Source organism: Coenobita brevimanus, chromosome 26, assembly GCF_032717465.1.
Source record: "Coenobita brevimanus isolate Jiangsu-jjx chromosome 26, ASM3271746v2, whole genome shotgun sequence".
In the NCBI taxonomy this organism is placed as follows: Eukaryota; Metazoa; Arthropoda; class Malacostraca; order Decapoda; family Coenobitidae; genus Coenobita; species Coenobita brevimanus.
This window is the reverse complement of record NC_136979.1, coordinates 3,008,127-3,030,633: the sequence shown is the minus strand read 5'-3', so window position 1 is coordinate 3,030,633 and position 22,507 is coordinate 3,008,127. Positions and strand designations below refer to the sequence as shown.

At 44.8% G+C, this 22,507-nt stretch overlaps 1 protein-coding gene across 1 annotated transcript in view; it reads left to right on the top strand.

Annotated features, from left to right (window-relative positions):
- The first annotated feature begins 967 nt into the window (after positions 1 to 967).
- The window catches only part of LOC145394047 (sodium-dependent neutral amino acid transporter B(0)AT3-like), a 124,956-nt gene continuing 103,416 nt past the window's right edge, over positions 968 to 22,507 (top strand). Inside the window, exons 1-2 of the mRNA XM_080268016.1 lie at positions 968 to 1,151; positions 20,393 to 20,443. Coding sequence (XP_080124142.1) covers positions 987 to 1,151; positions 20,393 to 20,443 — 216 coding nt within the window. The 5' untranslated portion in view covers positions 968 to 986. The remainder of the gene's footprint in view (positions 1,152 to 20,392; positions 20,444 to 22,507) is intronic.

Below are 22,507 nucleotides of genomic sequence, written 5' to 3'. Positions count from 1 at the left end.
AATTAGCAAGTGACTGGAGTGACCTTTCTGGGGTGATGATGTGGATGAGAGAGAGAGAGAGAGAGAGAGAGATAGAGAGAGATAGATAGAGAGAGAGAGAGAGAGAGAGAGAGAGAGAGAGAGCAAAGTAACACAAAGACAGAAGGGGGAAAAGAGACACAAAGGAAACACAGAAAGAGAACTGAAAAAAAATGGACAGAACAGAGGAAGGAGTAAGACGAGTGAGAGAGAGAGAGAGAGAGAGAGAGAGAGAGAGAGAGAGAGAGAGAGAGAGAGAGAGAGAGAGAGAGAGAGAGAGAAATGCAGAAGAAAAACACACAGGCTCCTCTTCTGCTACACATCAACACTTTGCCACTATCTCATACATTAATGTCATTTGTTTCATTCACACAATTACATTCACACACTCACTGCTGCAATGGACTTTCATAACATATTTGCTCTTACTTCTAGACGACATACATGAGAAAGAGAAATGGGAAAAATGGAAAGACAAAAGGAAGAAGTCGAAATTATGGCAGACAAAAAAGAGAGAGAACTAAAGACAGGAAAAACCTGAAACACAAACACATCTTTCTTTTTTACTTCATTTTTGAGGCTGACTGACGATTTCCATGCAATTTTCGGGACTTTTCGAACTGGAGGGGTTAGATATGGCCTTCATTAACCCCTTCACTTCGAGGGGAGCTCTCTAAAGATAAGATAAACAGACCGACACACACACACACACACACACACACACACACACACACACACACACTCGGGATGATGGGGACGCTCTTCTCTATTTTTTTTCTTTTTGCTTCATTTTTTCACTTTTTTTTCCCCCCAGGTTACAACCATATTGTTAACACTTTATTTCCCTCCCACCCAGACCACCGGCAAAATGCGCTTGGCCTAAGGAACCCTGGCGAGTCCTTGAGAGGGCGGCCGGCGCACACACCCGACCCGACCCGACTTGACCTGACCCGACCCCACCCGACACCATGGCGAACGCAGGTCATCTGGTGCGGCGGACGTCTCAGCGGGAGATGGTGGTGCCGCAGAAGAGCCTGGAGCGCATGGAGATGAGAGACATGAGAAACAGGCTGGTGCAGGAAAATGGCGGCCCTGCGTATGGTACCATTAACCAAGGATTTGAGGACCCGCAGGTGGGTTGTGGGGCTGTGGGGGGAAGGCGTGGGCTGGGGAGGAAGTTCTAGTTGTGGTGGGGGTTGTAGCTGTGTGTAGGGGCTGTGGTGTGGGTTCTGGGGGGCAGGCTGTGGTGGTAGGGCAGGGTGCAGGCTGTGGAGGAATCTGTGACTATGGTTAAGGACGCTGAGTGTGGTGTGAGTGGTAGTTGTGGTAGTAGAGGCTGTGGTGTGGGATGGTACTTTCAGCTGCGGTAAAAGCTATAGTTATGAATGTCGCTGTAGGTCTTAGAGTGGCTGTGGTGGGTATGGTATTTTTATTTATTTATTTATTTTCAATGTTTTCACACTTCTTTCGCAATCTGCCTTTTTTTCAAGTCTTCTCTGTTTGGATGATAAGACTCGATTATCTTTCTGTCACCTCAGCAATCCAAATATAAGCTGTTCGATATACACCCTCCCTATCCCTCCCCCTCCTCTCTCTCTACTCTGCTGCATACAATAGCTCTTCCCTCTCTCGACTCGCTGGCATTTCTTCCTCTTCTCCTTCATTTTCTCGCCACAATTCATCCCTGTATTACCACCAAAACCTTCCCACTCACTTTTTCCTTCTTTCCTTCCTTCCCTCTTTCTTCTTTTTTCCATCCTTTCTTCCTTCCTTCCTTCCTTCCTACCCTCTTCCTTCTTTTCTCCATCCTTTCTTCCTTCTTTCCATCCTTTCTCTAACTCCCGGTTTTCCTATTCCTTCCCCCTGCTCCTCGTCCCTCTCCCTCGGTCTTCTTTTCATCCTCTCTTTCTCTTCCACTTCCCGTACCTCCCCTTTCTGTTTCCTCTCTCTCTCTCTCTCTCTCTCTCTCTCTCTCTCTCTCTCTCAGTCCCTGTCCTCCCCTCAATGGACATAACATACAACTATAAATATAAACTTTCGACTGCAGCTATCAATAAAATGTCCAAAAGATCTCCACAATCATAAAAATGGCTTTCCTTTCATTTGTCCTTTCCTTTCCTTTTTCAACCCTCTCCTCTCCGCTTTCCTTTTTTAACCCCCTCCTCTCCCCTTTCCTTCCCTCCCCCACCCTCCTTCTGAACACATTTGGCCTAATTAAAACACTTACCCGCCTCTTTTCATCCTGGATACGCCATGTACAATAATTCCTCCGCCTCTCACTCATTTCTCTCACAATCCATCATCATATAAAGGTGGTCTAATAGCCTTGTGTGTTCATGGGACGGCTCAATAAGGTTAAGTAAGAGTCGCAGATTTTTTCACTGCTTCTAGAAATGAGTAAACTGCCATGTAACTAAAGGACGTCAAAAATACACACTAGAACGCATGAAAAGGGGTATGGAAGGTCAAAATGATGGAGACTTGACCCTGCTTGACCCTGGTTGACACTAATTCAGCCGTCCCCTCAACACACGAGAGCTGGCTAGGGAGACGCAATACAGGGTGTAACGCGACGTATGACAAAAACTTACACCAATGATCTATCATGTAATTCTGAGTATATTTTGTTCTATAAACATATGCTCTCTGCGACCCCAGTTCAGTACCCAGCATTCGGCTGTTTTGTGTAAAAGCTCGTCTCTTGCATGTGCCATTGGGTGAGAGCTTCGCAGGGCGACGGGAGACGAGTATTATTAGCTTATACTGTACTATACATAAAAATCCCATATCCTATCAGTACACACGAGTTTTAAGAAGAAACTTTACGTAGTCTAGTGATTCTTTAACATCAAGTCATGCATTCATGCAATTCTTTTGCACATATCGACTGTAATTAAGGATTAAATTCAAATTTTATGGCTTGCAAGGGAGTAGGGAGGGAGAGAGGACAGGCTGGTGTGTTGTTGCCAGTTATGTAATAATTGGTTTGTAGGATGTTGCTACCAGCATTATCATAACACCCACAGCTCATTTAGTGGAAAAACGTTATTCTAAAGGGAGATTAGCCTCACTTTAAGTCAGGAATAATTTTATTAATCACAATTTCTCTGCTGCAAGTAAACGTGGCGCCATTGGGTATCTCCACCTGTTCCTCTCTGCAGCACATCATCGCAGAATCCGTAAAAAAATACACGATAACTGCATATTCTTCATTGCTGTACGTACGTGGCATGCTGTTTCATGAACATGTGAAGCTGAACCCGGTGAACAACAGAACGCGGAGAACAGTATGTAAAGTATGTGCCTCCCCTGCAAATGTTCCCGTTCAAATGACAGTGGACGCAGGGTTGCCAAGTCCCTATATGAGTCTCGCTAGTTTAGTCCTGAAAACTTGTCAGAATGTCGCTAGATAATAAACACTGCAAAACATCGCTAGAAAATACGATAAAATCTCTAGAATATCACCTAAAAATGGCAAAAATATCCAGAATGTAGCTAGATATCATGTTGCCAGATGTTAGTGCCGCAAGTAGAAGCAAAAAAAAATAGGTCTAGCAACATAGTCATTACATTGGCAATCCTGTATCACTGTTCTCACGTCAGCATATGAAAAAAACGGTGCCACGTTTACTTGCAGCAGAAAAATTGTTATGAATAATAATATTACTCCTGACTTAAAGTGATGCTAGTCACTCAGTACGGTAAAGTTCTTTTACTGAATGAGCTGTGGGTGTTATGATAATGCTGGTAGCAACATCCTACAAACCAAATATTACATAACTGGCACAACACACCAGCCTGTCCTCCCTTCCTCCCTACTCCCTTTCAAGACATAAAATTTGAATTTAATCCTTAATTACAGTCGATATGTGCAAAAGAATTGCATGAATGCATGACTTGATGTTAAAGAATCAATAGACTACGTAAAGTTACTTCTTAAAACTCGTGTGTACTAATAGGATATGGGATTTTTATGTATAGTACAGTATAAGCTAATAATACTCGTGTCCCGTCGCCCTGCATTGCTCTCACTCAATGGCACATGCAAGAGATGAGCTTTTTACACAAAACAGCCGAATGCTGGGTACTGAACTGGGGTCGCAGAGAGCATATGTTCATAGAACAAAATATACTCAGAATTACATGATAGATCATTGGTGTAAGTTTTTGTCATACGTCGCGTTACACCCTGTATATGGACCAACCTCGTGTCTTAGCTTTTTCCTTGTCGTATCCCACCTTTCATTCGTTCTTGATTCTCTCTTTTTAACCTTCACCTTTTTCTTGTACACAAATTTTTACGCCCCCGATCTCTCTCTCTCTCTCTCTCTCTCTCTCTCTCTCTCTCCTTTACTACAGGTCACCTTCATAAAACCCAAACTCAGCCTCTCATATCTTCCTCCCTCCCTCCCCCCCCTCTCTCTCTCTCTCTCTCTCTCTCTCTCATCATTCTTCCCTCATCCATCCCCGTTCCATTTTCAATCTCCCTAATCTTCCTTCACTCTCTCTCTCTCTCTCTCTCTCTCTCTCTCTCTCTCTCTCTCTCTCGGTGTCAGATACGAGAAATATTAGCCATTCAGCGAGGAAAGAGACGGAGGCCAGATAACGAAAGGCGAACGAATGAGTGAGACGCCGCTAGTCACGAAGAACACAATGGCTGGGATGCTGACGACGGGGGGGCGGGGACTAGTGGCAATTTACTAGCCAAAGTGGGATCAATATTTTTTTTTTTAGCTTCGTTCTCTCCCTGTCTGCTTTTGTCTGTGTTTGCCTGCCTGTCTGTCTGTCTGTCTGTCTGTCTCTCTCTCTCTCTCTCTCTCTCTCTCTCTCTCTCTCTCTCTCTCTCTCTCTGATAATAGCGTTGAAATGAGTGTGTCTAGGAGGGAAAGGGAGGCATGGGATGTATTTAGGAGTGAGGGGCTAGCTTGGAAGTCTTAGCATTGGGAGACCTGGAGTAGAAGGGGATATTTGGGAGTGTATCTGGGATGGAGGGGAGTCTGGGAGCCTGTGGGATGGGTGGGGAGGGAGTCTGGGGATACCGGAAGACAGATTGAAGACTAAGACGCTGCTAGTCACGAAGATTACAATCCCTGGGATGCTAAAGACGAGGGTGAAGGAGACCTGTAGCAATTTACCAGCCAAAATGGAATTGATATCTCTTTTATTAGTTTTTAGGGATTTGGGGGAGTCTATCTGGGAGTCTGTCTGTGGGAGGGAGGTTAGTGTGGGAGTGTGTGTGTGGGGGAAGGAAAGGGCTGGGGCTATTGTGTGTGGGGGGAGGTGGGAGTGTGTGTGTGTGTGTGTGTGTGTGTGTGTGTGTGTGTGTGTGTGTGTGTGTGTGTGTGAAGGATGATTATAAAGCACGTTTCATGCAACGCATTCCCTTAAATTAAATCATTTATCTAAAATCTTTAATCTCTTACATAATTTTTCTCTATATTATCTGTCAAAAGGCTGAGAGAGAGAGAGAGAGAGAGAGAGAGAGAGAGAGAGAGAGAGAGAGAGAGAGAGAGAAGCTGCGTGCATCTTGAAGTTAATTACATAGCAAGGATAATACCACAACGTACCCAGACGTTCAGCAGAGTGTGAAAGCAGACAAGAAAGGAAAAGCAGAAAGGGAGGGAGGGAAGGAGAGAAGGAAGGAAGGGAGGAAAGAAGGAGAGAGGAAGGGAATGAAGGAAAGAAGGAGAGAGGGGAGTAAAAAAGGATTGAGGGAGGGAGGGAAGGAAAGAAGGAGGGAGGGGAGGAGAGAAGGAGGAAGGGAGGGAGAGAAGGAGTGAGAGAGTTAGGAAAGGAAGGAAGGAAGGAAAGGAGGAAGGGAGGTATAAAACTGAGGGAGAACGAGGTGAGGGCTGGGAGGAATGTAGGGAGGGAGGTGAAAAACAGGGAGGGAGTAGGGGAGTGTGGTGAAGAACGGGAGGGAGGGGAGTGAAAACCAGGGAAGGAGAGAGGGAGGGGAAAACAGGTGAAAACTAGGGAAGAACAAGGGGGAGGGAGGGAGGGAGGTGGAAAGCAGGGGGGGGGGAAGGAGGACGGTGAAAAACAGGGAGGGAGGGAGGGAGGAAGGATGGTGAAAATAGGGAGGATGGAAGGGTGACAAGAAAAAACAGGGAGGGAGGGAGGGAGGGAGAGGGGTGAAAACAGGGAGGGATGAAAAACAAGGGGGAATATGAAAAACAGGGAGGGAAGTGAGTAACAGGGAGGAAGGGAGAGAGGTGAAAAAAAAATGACAGAGGCAAACATGTAATAAAGCATTGTGAATCTCAAATAAACAGGGAAATAAAACAGACGACACACACACATTCTCTCTCTCTCTCTCTCTCTCTCTCTCTCTCTCTCTCTCTCTCTCTCTCTCTCATTAATTTCCCCCTACTTTTCTTCCTGGACATAAGCGGCTGGGAATACCGAACTAATTATTACTCTAAGCGATTTTTTTTTTAACCTCAATCCGGTGACGTATCTTTAGCTTATTACAAAACCAAACAATTTTATTTTTAACACTGCAAAGGCTGTCTATCACCTGAGGGAGCTATTGATATCTAACCTCACAGATCGAAAAGTCTAACCTAAGCTGAATGGAGACAGACTGAATAGAAAATAAGTCACCACTCTGCATGGGTTAAGACAAAACTATGCCCTAAGAAGCTTATGAAGGAGCAAAAGGACAAACTTGAAGACGAAAGGCAATGGAGTGGTTCGTAGCATCGAGTGTTTGGTGAGAAGACAGAGGCCGAGGATGAGGGATGGGTAGGGGATAGGAAGAAAAAGGGGATGGGTAAGATATAGGAGGCGGGGGATGGGTAGGGGATAAGAGGGGATGGCGTAGGGGGAAGGAGGAGGAGGAGGAGGTGGGGGATGGATAGCGACTGAAGAAGGGGGCGGGGATGGCTAGGGGATAAGAGGTGGGGGGCTGGTAAGGAGGAGGAGGAGGAGGAGGAGGAGCAGGAGGAGATATGGGATGAGTAAGGGATAGCATGACTGATGTTTGGTCACGCAGGAGAGAAAGAAGGCAAGGAAGCATGAGGGACATTTGGTGAGGCAGGAAAAATGAGTGGGTTAAAAAGGGAGGGAAGAGGCCGTAGACTTAGGCAATAAAAAAGGATGTTATGTACTTTGTGATAATGTCTTCTTGATGAGTGACAAGGATCTCAGTATCTCCTACCCTTGACTAACTATGGCATTAAGAGAACGTGTTATAAGCAAAATTAAGAAATCGAGTTGTTGTGTTCTGGTTTCCTCACTTCATCCGAATTTAATCAAACTTGGTGAATAGGTTGAGGGTCAGCCAAGGTGATGACTTTTTTAGAATAACAGGTCAAAGCTTAAGGTCACACGGCGGGGTTATCTTAAACTGTTTTTGTCACATTTACATAAAACTTGGTGGAAGGATTAAGGGTAAGCCAAGGATGGCGGGATTCGATTTTGAGAACCGGATAAAGGTCAAGATCACAGGGCAAGGTCAAAGTCTAATCTGTGTATGAGTAGCCGAGTAAAGTGTAAATCTGATATTTGTTAGCGTCTATTTTCCCTACCTGTACTAGTTTGTATTATAGCCATGCATTCTTCAAAATACTGGATTCAACTTAAGACTTATAAAATGGAGAGGTTATATACATCCTCCACTAACACTACAAAGACGAGAGACCATTATGTACAGATGTCAGTGGCTTTATAATTCATCTCGAGTGGCACTTTCCTTGCTACTGGAACAGCTATGACACTGATCTATGGCTAAAACCTGACGAGAGTGTGCAGACGACAAAAACCCTACTAGAAAAATGTTATGAGTGAAGGAATGGGAGGGAGAGAGAAAGGGAAGGGGTGACAGAAGATGGGGAGAGGAAAGGGGGAGACGAGAAAGGAAGGGGGAGGAGAGAAAGGGAGGGGGAAGAGAGAAAGAGAGGAGGAGGACAGAAGAAGAGGGAGACAAAGAAAGACTCAAAACAGTATATTAGGATGCGTAAATATGAAGAAGGGAGATGAAGAGGATAGGGAAGGACGTAGAGGACGACAGAAGGAAGAAAGGGGGGGGGCAGATGTGGGTGGTTCAAAATATCAGAACGGATGTATAAACTGAGAAGAATGAGGAGAGGAATGAAGCTACAGAAGGAAAAGAATGAACGGGAAGAGGATGAAAGGAGAGGAGGAACTAAAAAGACGAAGGGGAAGGGAAAGAAGAGGAAGGGCATGAAAAAAGAGAAGACAGATGAAGGAATGGGAAGGTGAGAGAGGGAGGGAGGGAACGACAAAAGGAAGAGGTAGGAGAGATGAGGGGAGCAGGACATCAGGAATAGGCAATTGTAATGGAGGGAGAGAAAGAAGGGGATAGAAGGAAGGACAGGAAGGAAAAAAGTAGGGGAGGGGGATGAAGGAAGGGAAGGAGTATGAAGGAAAGGGAGGGGAGGAGAGGGAATGACAGGAAGAGGGGGAGGGAAGGAGAGAAAAGGGGGAGGGTTTCAGAATACCAGTAAGGATGTGTATCATTGAAGGAGGGGGAGGGACTGCAATGAAGGATGGACGTTGAGGAGCGAGAGGGTAGGGAAAGAGGCAGCGGGAAGGGGAGGGGGAGGGGAAGAATGGGAGAAGAGAAGGAAAAGACGGCAGGGGAGGGAGAGAGGGAAGGGGTTGGAATGGGGGAGGAGGATGGAATAAGGGAAGGGGAGGGAAATGAAGGGGAGAGGGAAGGAAATAGAGAAGAGCAGTGGGAAGGAAAAGGGGGATAGAAAGGGGGAGAGGCAGGGGGAATGGGAAGGGGAAGGAAAGGGGGAGGGGGAATGAGAGGGAGGGGGAGGGAGGGGAAGCAACACCCACACCCCACCAGAAGAACCCGACCACAACGCTCGCCTGCCTGAGATCAATATTGCAAAGCGAGGTGTGTGTGTGTGTGTGTGTGTGTGTGTGTGTGTGTGTGTGTAAGCCCAGAACGCATGAAATCAGTTCTGTTCTTTCCGACTGTGTGTGTGTGTGTGTGTGTGTGTGTGTGTGTGTGTGTGTGTGTGTGTGTGTGTGTGTGCGTGTGCAACAATATCACGCCCGCTAAATTACCAACTCTTCGATTCGCACGTTCCAGGCAGGCGGAGAAAATCTGGATGTTGGCAATGTCTGGGTGTTGGCAATGTCTGGGTGTTGGCAATGTCTGGGTGTTGGCAATGTCTGGGTGTTGGCAATGTCTGGGTGTTGGCAATGTCTGGATGTTGGCAATGTCTGGGTGTTGGCAATGTCTGGGTGTTGGCAATGTCTGGAAGTTGGCAATGTCTGGAAGTTGGCAATGTCTGGCTCTTGGTGGTATTGGGATGCTGTGGTGTCTGGAAGCTGGAAATGTATGGAAGTTGTAAATCTCTAGAGGCTGGAAATAATAGGAAACCAAAGATATTAGGAGACAGGAAGTATCAGGAAACTACAGATATAAGGAAGCAGGAGATATCAGGAGCTAGATGTATGAGGACGCAATAAATATATGGAAGCTGGAAATATCAGGGAGATGTAAATGTGGGGGAGGTGAAGGTGTCTGAGAGATGAAGGTGTCTGGCGGGTGATGAAGCGAGACCATAAGTAGGGCGTAAGTCAGGCCGAAAGATAAGGCAAGGGAGTGGAGTATAACACAAGGTCCAAAGTCAAGATCGTAAGTCAAGGAAGGTCGTACGTCAAGGTCACGCGACAGAGAAGGTCAGAGGCCATGATCATAAGCCAGGGAAGGTCAGAGGTCAAGATCATAAGCCAGGGAAGGTCAGAGGTCAAAGTCATGGGTCAAGAAGGCCGTAAGTCAAGGATAGTGTATGTTAAGGCAGCCATAAGTCAATATCCTACGTCACGGGAGGTCATATCAAGATAATATCAAGAATGGCCATAAAATCAAAATAATCATAATGCCAGCGGAACCATAAGTAAAGAGGTTCGAAAGACATACGTCAGTTAAGAGGGTCATGGCCCGTATTCCCGTCGGTTATGGAAGCTCCCAAACGCCTTTTCATTAGCGATTTATTTTGTTTATTACACCTTACTGTCCTCTTCTGTGTTACATTAATCCTTCCAGTATCACCATGATCTGCATAAATAACGTACAAACTTACGTCAACCAGCCACGTCCAAAAATAAATCGGTTAGGAAGAGGTGTTAGGGAGCTTCCTTTGGCGACGAAAATAAGAGCCAATTCAAACAAGGACACAAGATTATCAACACAAAAAGAGATGTGTTATTTATCTATTTATTTTTCCAATTTTACTGAAACTACCACCAGACGATATTCCGATTTTACTCAAGCTGGGAAGGAAGTGTAGTGATGAAGGGGTTAATGAAGGCTGTACTTAAACCCTTCCTTTCCACACGTCTTGAGTTACCTGGAGATCAACGCCAAGACGGTCACAAATATCGAAGAATCAGAAGTGAAGCATGTCAGAGGGGGATTAGTTTTTCCTCTCTCTCTCTCTCTCTCTCTCTCTCTCTCTCTCTATCAATTTATATTTATCCATCCCTCATGTCTGCCTGTTGGTCTGTTTGTCGATATGTCTGTCTGTCTGTCTCTGTCTCTGTCTGTCTGTCTGTCTCTGTCTCTGTCTCTGTCTGTCTGTCTGTCTGTGTGTGTGTCTCTCTCTCTCTCTCTGAAGTTTGCCAGTTAGTCTGTCTGCCTGTCTGTCTGTCTGTCTGTCTGTCTGTCTGTCGTCTGTCTGTCTGCCTCACTCTCTCTCTCTCTCAAATTTGCCAGTTAGTCTGTCTGCCTGTCTGTCTGTCTGTCTGTCTGTCTGTCTGTCTCTCTCTCTCTCTCTCTCTCTCTCTCTCTCTCTCTACCCCGTCTCTATTTATTAAGTTCTCGACATCCATCAGACCTGAGCCTTGGTAATGGTCAGATTTTCTCCCCTGATACCTTAACGTTCTCTCTCTCTCTCTCTCTCTCTCTCCTTTTTGACCGTTCTCTTCGTATTCCTCATTTTCCCAACCTCTCTCTCTCTCTCTCTCTCTCTCTCTCTATTATACCTCTATCGTCCTAACTACTTCACCCCAATGACGTATTATTCACTAAAAATCATGCTACTCTTAGACGAATTTAGAGAGAGAGAGAGAGAGAGAGAGAGAGAGAGAGAGAGTTGCTTCAAGGATGTGTAATGTCTCCAAGGCTGCTTCATCTTACAGCCTTGAGCAAAAGTTAGCGTTCACTCTTTTGGTGGCTGAGGCGATGGAAGGAGTTGCATAATCTACCTTTATGTAACAACAGTATGACGCAAAAAGCAAAGCAGTGTGAGAAGGAGGGATACCGTGTCGTTTGGGAAGGAGTGGGGGGCAAGGGAGGAAGCAGAAGTGGCTGTGGATTGTTAGCGTACTTTTGAATAAGGCTGTCTATAGTCTGGGTGGTGAAGGAAGTAAATATAGGGCATAGGAGAGAGAGAGAGAGAGAGAGAGAGAGAGAGAGAGAGAGAGAGAGAGAGAGAGAGAGAGAGAGAGCGGCCCTACTGGACGCGGGCGGGTGTGGGCGAAAATTTCAGAGTTAAAATGAAGAAGGACTCCCGCCCGCGCCAGCACGTGCCTGGTATGGAGCGACCTAAAGGGATGCTGGGAAAGAGAGAGACTAGGAATAAATCACTTCTTTGCAGATCATACGATATTGGTGGCAGAGTGGTAGATGATTTTCAGCAGTTAGTATTTAAGCCTCGAGAAGCTTGTGAGAGACTGAAATGGGGTGAACAAAAGCAAAGTCAGTGCAATGTGGAAAATAAATCGCTAAATGGGTGTCACGAAGCTAATACGTCATCTAGATTACAACTCTAGTCTCTACTCTCTCTCTCTCTCTCTCTCTCTCTCTCTCTCTCTCTCTCTCCGAACCCTTTTCTCACTCGCGTCCACTTTCTTTTCACGCCCTTAATGACTACCACTTAATTCTTAACTCTCTCCCTGTCTCTCTCTCTCTCTCTCTCTCTCTCTACTGTTCATTTACTCCTCTCCACTTTCCCTCCTCCTCCACTCAATCTTCATTCCATCTCACCTCCTCTCCACCTCCTACTCCTTCAGTATTCATACCTCTCTCTCTCTCTCGCTCTCTCTCTCTCTCTCTCTCTCTCTCTCTTCTAAGTTTTTCCTCATTCAGGCTCACTCTCTGTTCACCCCGTTAATGACTCGCTTAATTCCGCCTCTCTCTCTCTCTCTCTCTCTCTCTCTCTCTCTCTCATGTCTTGCTCTAGTCGTCTCCTCTGTCCCTGCCAGCCCACATCCTCCCGTCCCCCCCCTCTCTCTTTCTCTTTCTCATTTCTCTTTCCATGACTACCTCACTGCTGTTCCCCCCCCCTCTCTCTCTCTCTCTCTCTCTCTCTCACGCACACACATTTAATCCTGCTTCCCTCTTTCATCCTCCTCTTTTCCCTCTCTTCCTTATTTTTTCCTCTCTCAGTCTCTCTTTATTACTCTCCCTCCTGCACTTCCCCTTGCCTCCACCCCACCCTTCTCTCTCTCTCTCTCTCTCTCTCTCCCCCATGGATTATATACGCTTTAAAATTCTACGGGAGTGTCTTGCCGTATTTCACTATAGACAGGAATGGGAGAGGAGAGGGAGGGGAAGGAGGAGAAATGGGATGTAGGGAGAGAAAGAAAGGAAGGGAGGAAAGGCAGAAAGGGAGGAGAATAAAGAAGGCACGGGAGGAAGGAGGAAAAAAGGAGAGAGGGAAGGAGAATAAGGGAGGCAGGGAGGAATGGAAAGAGGAAAGGAAGGAAGGAGGGGAGGAGAAAGGGAATGACAGGAAAAAGGAGGGATGGAAGGGAGAAGGGAGGAAGGGGAAAGGAAGATGTGAGGAAAGGGAGGAAACAGAGGAAGAAATAGGGAAGGAGGGGAGGTACGAACAGGCAAAGGAGGGAGGAAGAGATAAAATGGTGAAGGAGGGAGGGTAAACCGTGGATGGAAAGAAGAAAGGAAAGAGGAAAGCTGGGAAAGGAGGAGGTACAGGAAGGAAAGAAGGAAAAGGGGGAGTAAGGAAGGAAAGAAGGAGAGGGGGAGGAAAGGGAGGGAAAACGAAAGGAGGAAGAGAGGGAGGAAAGGTCAGTACAGGGAAGAAAGGCGTGAGAGGGAGGGAGGAAATAAGAGAGGAAGAGAGGAAAAGAGAGAGGGAGGGAGGGAGGAAAGGAGGGAGGGAGGAAGGGAGAGAGGGAGGAAAGGTCAGTAGAGGGCTAGGCTGGAAATATATTGGAGAGAATAGGGTCTAATGGTGAAGGATGGACAAAGTGAGAGGAAGGGGGGGATTTACGAGGGAAATTCTCTCTCTCTCTCTCTCTCTCTCATTACTGACCCTCACCCTCCTGTCCGTCATTCTCATTTTCTCAGCATACTTTCTCTCTCTCTCTCTCTCTCTCTCTCTCTCTCTCTCTCTCTCTCATCCACTTAATTAAAAAAATCCCGCACCACATTTTATAAAACCCTCGCTTAACTATTTTTTTATCCAGGGGACGCCATTTTGATTTTTTTTTCTTTTTTTTCTGCTCTCGCTTTCAAAAATTTGTCTTCGATTTTTCACCCATATATATTTTTTTTTTCCCAGACGCCGCCAAGAGGGAAGTTTATGACACCCGCTGTTTTTTTTTTTCTGTCACTCCTCTCTTGCTTTTTTCTCCTCTTTTTGGTTGTCTCTGTATTATGCTCCTCTCTCTCTCTCTCTTCTTACCTTGATACTTATTGCTTTCTTCTCGTCTCTCCTACTTCCTCCCTGCTGACTCCCCCTCCCTCCCTCCCTCCCTCTCCCTTTCCCTCCCCCCCCCCTCTCTCTCTCTTGCTCTCCATATCCCTCTCTTCTTTTCTCTTTCCTCAAGTTTTCCTCCCAGCTGTACATTATTCCTTCTTCTTTCGTTCCCTTTTCCTCTCTCTCTCTCTCTCTCTCTCTCTCTCTCTCTCTCTCTCTCTCTCTCTTTTAACTCCCCCTTTCCCTCCCTTTTGCTCTCTCTTTTTCTCTCCCTTCCTCCTTCTATTCCCCCCTCCCTCTTCCTTAGTTCTGTATCTTTCCTTCCCTCCCTCCTACTATTCCTCCCTCCCTCCCTTTTTGTTCTACCTCTCTCCCTTTCCCTCCTACTGCCCTTCCTCTCTTTTCTCTCCCTTTCTCTCTCTCTCCCTCTTACTATCCTCCCTCCCTCTCTTTTTGTTCTCTCTCTCCCTCCGACAATTTCCCTTTCCCTCTTTTTTCGATCTCTCTCTTTCCCTCCCTTCCTCTCCCTTCCACTCCTTTCTTCGTTCTCTCTCTTTCTCTCCCTTCTTCCCTCTCCCCTCCCTTTTTTTGCGTTCTCTCTCTTTCTCTCCTTCCCTCCCTTCTCCCCTCCCCTTCCTCCCTCTCTCTTCTCCCCTCCCCTCCCTCCCTCCCCTCCCCAGTACACAATAAAACAGGTAATAACCCGGCCTTACCACAAACGGCCAAGAGAGGGAACCACTTTTGCAACCACTACCCTCACTCTCCACACTCCTTTCTCTTTCCCTTCCTCCTCCAACTCCTTCCTTTCTCCTCTCATCTCTTCCTCCTCCTACTGTTCCCTCTTCCACTCCTCTCCTCTCTATGTGCTGTTCCTCTCTTACTCCTTCCTTTCCTCCTTCTTAATTCTTTCTTCTGCCTTCTCTACACTCTCCTTCCTCCTCCTCCTCCTTTCCTCTCTTCCATCTCCACAATTTTACTCCTCCCACTCTTTCTTTTTTCCTTATCTCTCTTCCTTCCCTACACTTTTCCTCCTCTTCTTTCATTTTCTTCTCCTTCTTTCTCTACGGTCTTCCTTCTGTTACGCCTTCCTTTTTCTTCTCCCCTTTTTCTCCTTCACACTCTTCCTCCTCCTTCTTCTTTCTTCCTATTCTACAGTCTTACTCCTCCTATTCCTTCCTCTTCCTCTCCTCTCTTCCTTCTCTGCTTTCCTCCTCCTCCTACTCCTTCCTCTTCCTCTCCTCTCTTTCTTCTCTGCTTTCCTCCTCCTCCTACTCCTTCCTCTTCATCTCCTCTCTTCCTTCTCTAAGCTCCTCCACCTCCTACTCTTCCCTACTCTTTTCCGCTCTTTTTCTTACTCTTCATTCTTCCTATTCTCTCTTCCTTCCTTCTCTGTAGTCTTTCTCTGCCTGTCTCTTTTGCCTCTCTTCTCTCTTCCTTCCCTCCTCTTTTTCCCTCTTATTTATTACTTTCTGTTCCTCTCTTCTCATTTCTCTTTCTTCCCTCCATCTCTTTTCTTCTCTCTTTCTTCCCTCCATCTCTTTTCTTCTCTCTTTCTTCCCTCCATCTCTTTTTTTCTCTCTTTCTTCCCTCCATCTTTTCTCTTCTCTTTACTGTCTCTTTTCCCTCTCTTCTCTTCATTCCTCCCGATTCTTTCACATTTTTTCTTATACTTTTCCTTTCCTCTTAACTTTTTCTCATTTTATTCTGTCTCTCTCTCTCTCTCTCTCTCTCTCTCTCTCTCTCTCTCTCTCTCTCTCTCTCTCTCTCAGGTTGAATAAAATCGTCCAGTGGTAACAATTAAATATAAAATCGAACTGAGGAGTCGAATCTAGTAGAAAGGAGAGAGAGAGAGAGAGAGAGAGGTATGAGGCGAGCAGGGAGAGAGGCAGTGTGAGGCAGAGAAGGCAGTGTGAGGCACGGAAGGCAGTGTGAGGTAGGGAGGGAAGGCAGATAGTGTGAGGCAGGGAGGGAAGGCAGTGTGAGGCAGGGAGGGAGAATTAGATTTGATAGGGCAGGTAAAATTGAGGTACGTAGTGCAATCAGGCAGCCTTCACTGTGTTGGATAGTCCGTCTACACCTCCCTTTCTCAATACACACACACACACACACACACACAGATAGATACATAGATAGACAGACAGGTAGGTAGATAGGCAGACAGATAGACACAGACAGCTATAAACAGTCCATTACCCACACCACATAAACCCACAAATCACACACACACACACACACACACACACACACACACAGATATATAGACAGATAGTTAGGGAAAGCTACAAACATACTATAACCCACACTATACACACACACACCATACACAGACACACACATACACATGCACCATATACACGCATATGTCTGTGTTTTTGTTCGAACATAAATTTTGCTCTCTATCAGCGTATCATATCTCATTTATCATTAATTTCAGGGCCAGTCCACCCTTATCTCTCAATTCTTTCAGCTCCGCATTTCAGGTCTCTTATCACATTTCAGCCGAGAACCATATATTAAAATGTGGGAATATACGCCTTTCCATTTCACTCACGTTCTTGATATTTGTGTCCCTCTGTTTTCTGCTTTCGATCACTCTAGACTTTTATGGACCTGTGACTTCTGCTCTCCCTCTCTCTCTCTCTCTCTCTGCAGTGATCCTAATCTCGCCTAAGCATCCCTCCAAAACACACACATATTTCACCAGTTCAGTTCTCCCAGTTCGTACAGAGGATGCCCTTGGAAAATATATCTTTTTTATGGGGGTATATTTTGAGGTATACCAAATCACCACACACATATATATCGCAATTTTCTCCCAGTTTACCTTAGACTTATTATACAGGGTGTCTCAGGAAAAGTATATCAGTATTAAGGAGGTTTTTGAGCTAATATAGAGTAATAAAAACTATATTAACGTGGATCAAATTAGCCAACGTTACAGATCGAGAATTACTTAAGACCTTATGGGAGTTTAATGATCTCTCTCATAAGTTCCCCATAAGGTTATCAGTAATTTTAGCTTCGTACGTGTTTCCTGTACAGCTTGGCACACTTTCTCTCCTCGTCCTGTAATTAAAGGTGACACAGGAGGCTAGCACCTTTCCCTATGCGATTTATTTTTACTATTACATTCTAACATTCTCTTGTATGCAGTTTATATGGTTTTAGTACCGACTTATTTTTCTTTTACCAGTAACCTAAGGGACGATGCTGAGTGTAATGTGCAGAATAAATCGCAAAGAAAGAGGTGTTACGAAATAATGTCCCTTATTATATGACCTTTTTTTTTTTTTACCAAATTATTTTTACTGCTCAGGTCTGCCTCCTTTCCCTTCATTTCCTGTGTGATCTATTTCCGTTTCCTTCATCCTCTCTCTCTCTCTCTCTCTCTCTCTCTCTCTCTCTTCTGGCGTGTGTCCCCGTCCCCTTCTTCCCCTCACCTCTTCATTTCTTCTTTTTCTTTTTATTTTTTCCCATCCCTCTCGTGCTCTCATATTTTCTACTCCCCTTCGTTCATTTCTCAACATTTTTTTATTTAATCCTTCTCTCATTTAACTTTTTTGGCCATATATGTTTCCCTCTATGTTTTTTGCAGTTTTCCTTCACCCATGTTCATATTTTCCCCTCCATCTTTCCTCTCTCCCATCTTTATGTTCTTTTCCTCCACCTTTCCTCCTTCTCTCTTACCCTCTCCCTTCTTTTCTCCTGCCTTTCCTCGCCTCTTCTACCTGACTCTCTCTGTCTCTGTCTGTCTGTCTGTCTGTCTGTCTGTCTGTCTCTCTCTCTCTCTCTCTCTCTCTCTCTCTCTCCTGTTCCCTTCGTCTCTCAACATTTCTTCCTTCCGCCTATATTTCCCCTCCTGTCTTCCCACTCCTCTTCCATTTTACTGCCTCTGCCTGTTCTTCCTTCTTCCTTCACTTCCTTTTCTCACCTCCCTCCCTCTCCCATGTCCACTCCCTCCAAGGCACCATACAGGACTACCTACCTTCCTTCCTTCCGTCCTTCTTTCCTTCCTTCCCCCTCATCCCCTACAGACCTCCCCTTCTTCTCTTCGCCTATCTTCCTTAATGCTTCGTCTTTCCTTTTCTCTCCCATCCCTACCTTCAATCATGCCCCAAACCTTCCTTCACCCCCTCCTTCCTTCGCCACCTCTTCCTTCACCCCCTCCTTCGTTCCTCCTTCCTTCGCCTTCTCTTCCTTCACCCCCTCCTTCGTTCCTCCTTCCGTCACCTTTCACCCAACCTCTTCCACTTCGCTCCCTCCGTCCTTCGCCCGTCACCCAGCCTCTTCGTCCTCCCTCCTTCCTTCCACCCTCTCTCAGCCTCCTAAGCTTCACCCCAAAAAGGTTGAGTGCCAGATAATGTGCGTCTTTTACATAATATTTCCATCTTCTAGAGTCCTTGGCCTCCCTCTCAGAGCCCTTTGCAACCTGAATAAAAATACATATACACGAAGAAATATATATATATATATATATATATATATATATATATAAAGTAGTTGACAAAAGTATGGGTACCCAGTAGACGGAGAATTGGCTGGAGAAATGATGATTAAAGTTTGGACAAAAGAAGATGAGACACAGAATTATATGAATGTGTGGACAGATGTAGGTGAAAGTGACAACAATAGTAGATGAAGGTGCCAACAATGGTAGATGAAGGTGCCAGCAATGGTAGATGAAGGTGCCAACAATAGTAGATGAATGTGACAACAATGGTAGATGAAGGTGACAACAATGGTAGATGAAGATGCCAACAATGGTAGATTATGGTCTGGGCAAGTATGGATGAAGGTATGGACAAAAATAGATACAGATGTGGACAAAACTCAATATGTGGACAGAAACAGAAGATGTGAATATGTGTAGACGAAGATTTGGACAACATTCCTTGAAGGTTTGGACAGAGGTATGTGAGGATGTGAACAAGTGTAGATGAAGAGTTCGACTGAGGTACAGCTGAAGTCAGAAGTCCGTGGTACAGAGGGTTGCACACTTTGCACGATAAGACAACAATTATAAGTCTCTGTGAGTCACTGTGTATCTACCTGAATGGGCTAAAAAAGAAAAAAACTCTCCATACTAACTTCTTCACACAGGTCAGATTATGATTTTACTTATGCATTCCCTTCGTTCTTACAATGGCTGATAGTTCAAGCCTCTGTACTAGGAATATTGAGCTCAAATGTACATGAAGATACAGTCAAAGGTTGAGAAAGACGAGGGGCAAACACAGGCAAAGATGACAGACAATGCAAATTAATAAGTGGGCAAAACATCAGACTCAAACAGACCAGGACTTAATCAATGCAAAGAGTAGAGGAATCCAGTAGAGGAGGATACAGACGAACTTACAGAAAGGTACAGAAGTTCACCTAATATTCTACCACTTCTGCTTCTACACTGTCCCTAGTCATTAACACTCCCAATCTGACAAAGGACTGCTGTTTCTTTGCTCAGTGATGTCTCTCTCTAATATTATGCCTCAGAGGGGTAATTGACTGACATGACCCAAGTGTGATGTCGACTTAGTGATATCGTAAGAAAATAAATGTCGCAGACTGTACACAAATCGCAAGCTCTATACAAAACAGTCAAAGATCGAAAGAGCTAACATACTCGTACAGTAACTTACATAAAATAAATAAATAAATAAATAAATAAATACATAAATAATACCTGAAGTTGTGATCTAGGGCATATGAAAAGCACACAAAAAACAGACACCGATTTAGATGAAAGAGGGCGAGAGACATGACGAGGCTCCGGACAAATAACATAAAATTCTGGACAACTGTGGACGAAGACCATGTAAGACCAGACCACGGATTAAACACGAACAAAACTAAGCCACATTTGGATTTCATGGAACTTGTGAAAGCTCATGTGTGTGTGTGTGTGTGTGTGTGTGTGTGTGTGTGTGTGTGTGTGTGTGTGTGTGTGTGTGTGTGTGTGTGTGTGTGTGTGTGTGTGTGTGTGTGTTTTCTGATGTGTAGTTAGTCAAGGGCCCTCTTCCCCATCTTTCGAAATGTACCCACTGACACACGGATTAAAAATACACAGATGAGATTATTCCTCCACATAATCAGTGTGGGTCATGGACATCTTTACAAGTCACATTACATAAATTATAAGCAACTGACTTTCAAAAAACTCAAAAATATCGTTCACGTTAGAAACTGGTGGACTAGCCCATTCGTCTTCGATGGACGCACCTTCAAAATGTTCTCCGGCTACCAGAAGTACGTTCAGGTGGGGAGTTCTGGTAGTAAAGGGGTTGAAAACTATCTCACTTACCCTAAAGACTGTTCAAAATTCCCTCAGCTGAATAAAATGGTCTGGAAAAAGCCTGAATGAAACACACAGGTGCGTCTTCGGCGGCGAAATCACATGCGAAATCCAAGAACTAATTTTTGTGTAAGAAATTTCCTCAGATAAATAAAGACTGCCTTGATGCAGCCTGAATTAACTACACAGATGCGTCTTCAGCAGCGAAATTATAGACCCCAAGAATTCATTTTTGTGCATTTTCTATCCGTGTGAGGCCCCGTAATGACTGTGGTAGTTACTCTTTCCCCCACTCCTCTCATGTACCACTCAACTATCAGACTATCCAACAGGTGCAGTAGTCAGCCCCACCTCCATCACGTCTACTACTGATTACTTGCCTTCATAACCTCGCAATTTTCTCGACTCTCTCCCTTCTCTCCCCCTTCAATAGAAAAGACAAAGTGTGAAGAAAAGGACTGCCAGTGTGACGATCCCAGAGGAAGTAAGTAGAATGTTCCTCCGCTAGTGTGTCACCCTCACCCACTGTCCCTCCTTCTTTTCCTCCCCACTTCAACCTACAGCCAGTTTGTTTTCACCTGACGGAACTGGGCCACTCCCGCAACTTGTGTGCTAATTCGTGGTTGCATTAAATCTGACGAGCCATAGTTATGAGGCAGTAATGAGTCTCCTTGGTTACTATTATTCTTTTATCTGAAGTAACAAGGTCACGCCCACAATTCGAACATTAAGTCGTGATTGCATGAAATTTGATGAGCCTAAGTTAGAAGGTAGAAATTAATTTTCTGGTTACTAACGATATCAGCCCTTCACTCTAATCACACATGACCTGAAAGGGGTTGGGGATCTTCGTCAGATTAGAACAAACGTGCTGCTGTAGTTTCTTTAGCTCAACTTCCAATGTAATGCTAACCCATGTCCCTCCCCCTCACGTAGGCTCCCTTTCAAAAGTAATCCCAACTCACTTCCCTCCGTCTCTCGTAGACTCCCCTCTCCTTCCCACGTCTCTCCCTCTCACGTAGGCTCCCCCCTCCTCCCAGCGTCTACTCCCCTTTCCCTGGCTTCGATACCCTGGCGTGAAAGTTGAGTTCAGTGGATCCTGATAGCTTTGTTAATCCCACCAACCCAAGAACGTCAATCTTCTTTTATTCTTGCTACTACCAGGGGACTTTAATTACTCAGGAAAGATTTATTGTACTCACTGTATTACTGAAGGCTGTGTCTAATCCCTCCAGTTCGAAAAATTGCTCATAAGATCATCCGAGCGCAAGAAGAACATGAAAAAATACGCCATCCTAGTGACGTGGTTGTGCCCTTCAGTAAAATGACATTCTTTCTTAGTTTACATTTTCGTTAACTTCCCGCCACTGTTATTCAGTTTTATGATAGACACTGGTGAGGTTAGGTACAGCCTTCATTAACACCTTCAGTATAAGAGACCATTCCCCAGGCTGGATGAAAGTACCTGAAAAGAGCAAGATTAAAAAAGAGGTCACTGGATTCAAGGGGTTAAAATGCCACTGTTTCCCTCCCATCAGCCCTGACTTTGTGAGCTGTCCCTCTAATTCACCTTATACATAAAATCATTAAACAGCGACAATCCTGGAAAACAAAAATAACAAACTTGCACTAACAAAAGGAACTGAGAAAATACTCTCTGACTTTCAAGTTAATTATGAACAATATTTACACTGAATAAGAGGTACAGTTGTGAACATAAATATCGACCCATTTCATTACGATAAAGAGAGAATGAACACCGATTTGTGAAACCTAATGATGCGATCTTCGGAGTCCGGCAAACTTTTCAAAATATTATGTAACTGTTTCATAATTCCTCGATTAAAAAGTGGAGAAATATCCTTCCCCACAACTGCACAACAATTTCCTACCACAAGGTCACTGTTAACCTCGTCCCATGTCCCTCCTTCCCTCCCTTCCACTTTCCTCCACGACTCTTTCCCTCCCCTTCCCCCTCCCTCTGGTTCCAGTCCAACATCCGCCAACCCCAGCCTCCCCTCCCCTTTTATGAACTCTAAATGTGTAGTTATCGCACCCTCGCTATTTCGCCTGCCAAGTTTTTCCCTTTCTCTCTCCTTCCACAATTGCTCTATAGCCCGTTAAAAGTTTTCTGGTGAAGATGCCCCGCCTCCTTGAAGCTCACTACTTTATGGGAAAATCAATGTTTTTTTTATTTTTTTTTTCGTCGACGGATCTGAGCGAAATTTGCAATCATTTTTTTTTTCAATAAATGTTGAGCTCAGGAAACAAATTTCAGCCAAATTATTCCAAAATTTTCTACATTATGCCTAACGCTTGAAATGAATTTACACAATTGTTATATAATGACTATGATCTCAAATACCAATGATCTTTTTTTTTTTTTTTTTCAAATATAGTGCTTAGATGATAGATTTATACGGTGAATGATCTAGCTGTTTACATCTTTAATAATGTTATATTTTAAGAAACTATGAATATTTCTGAAAATCATCCTAAAAAGCATTATTTAAATACAGTAATATATTCTATTAGCTTAGCATATATC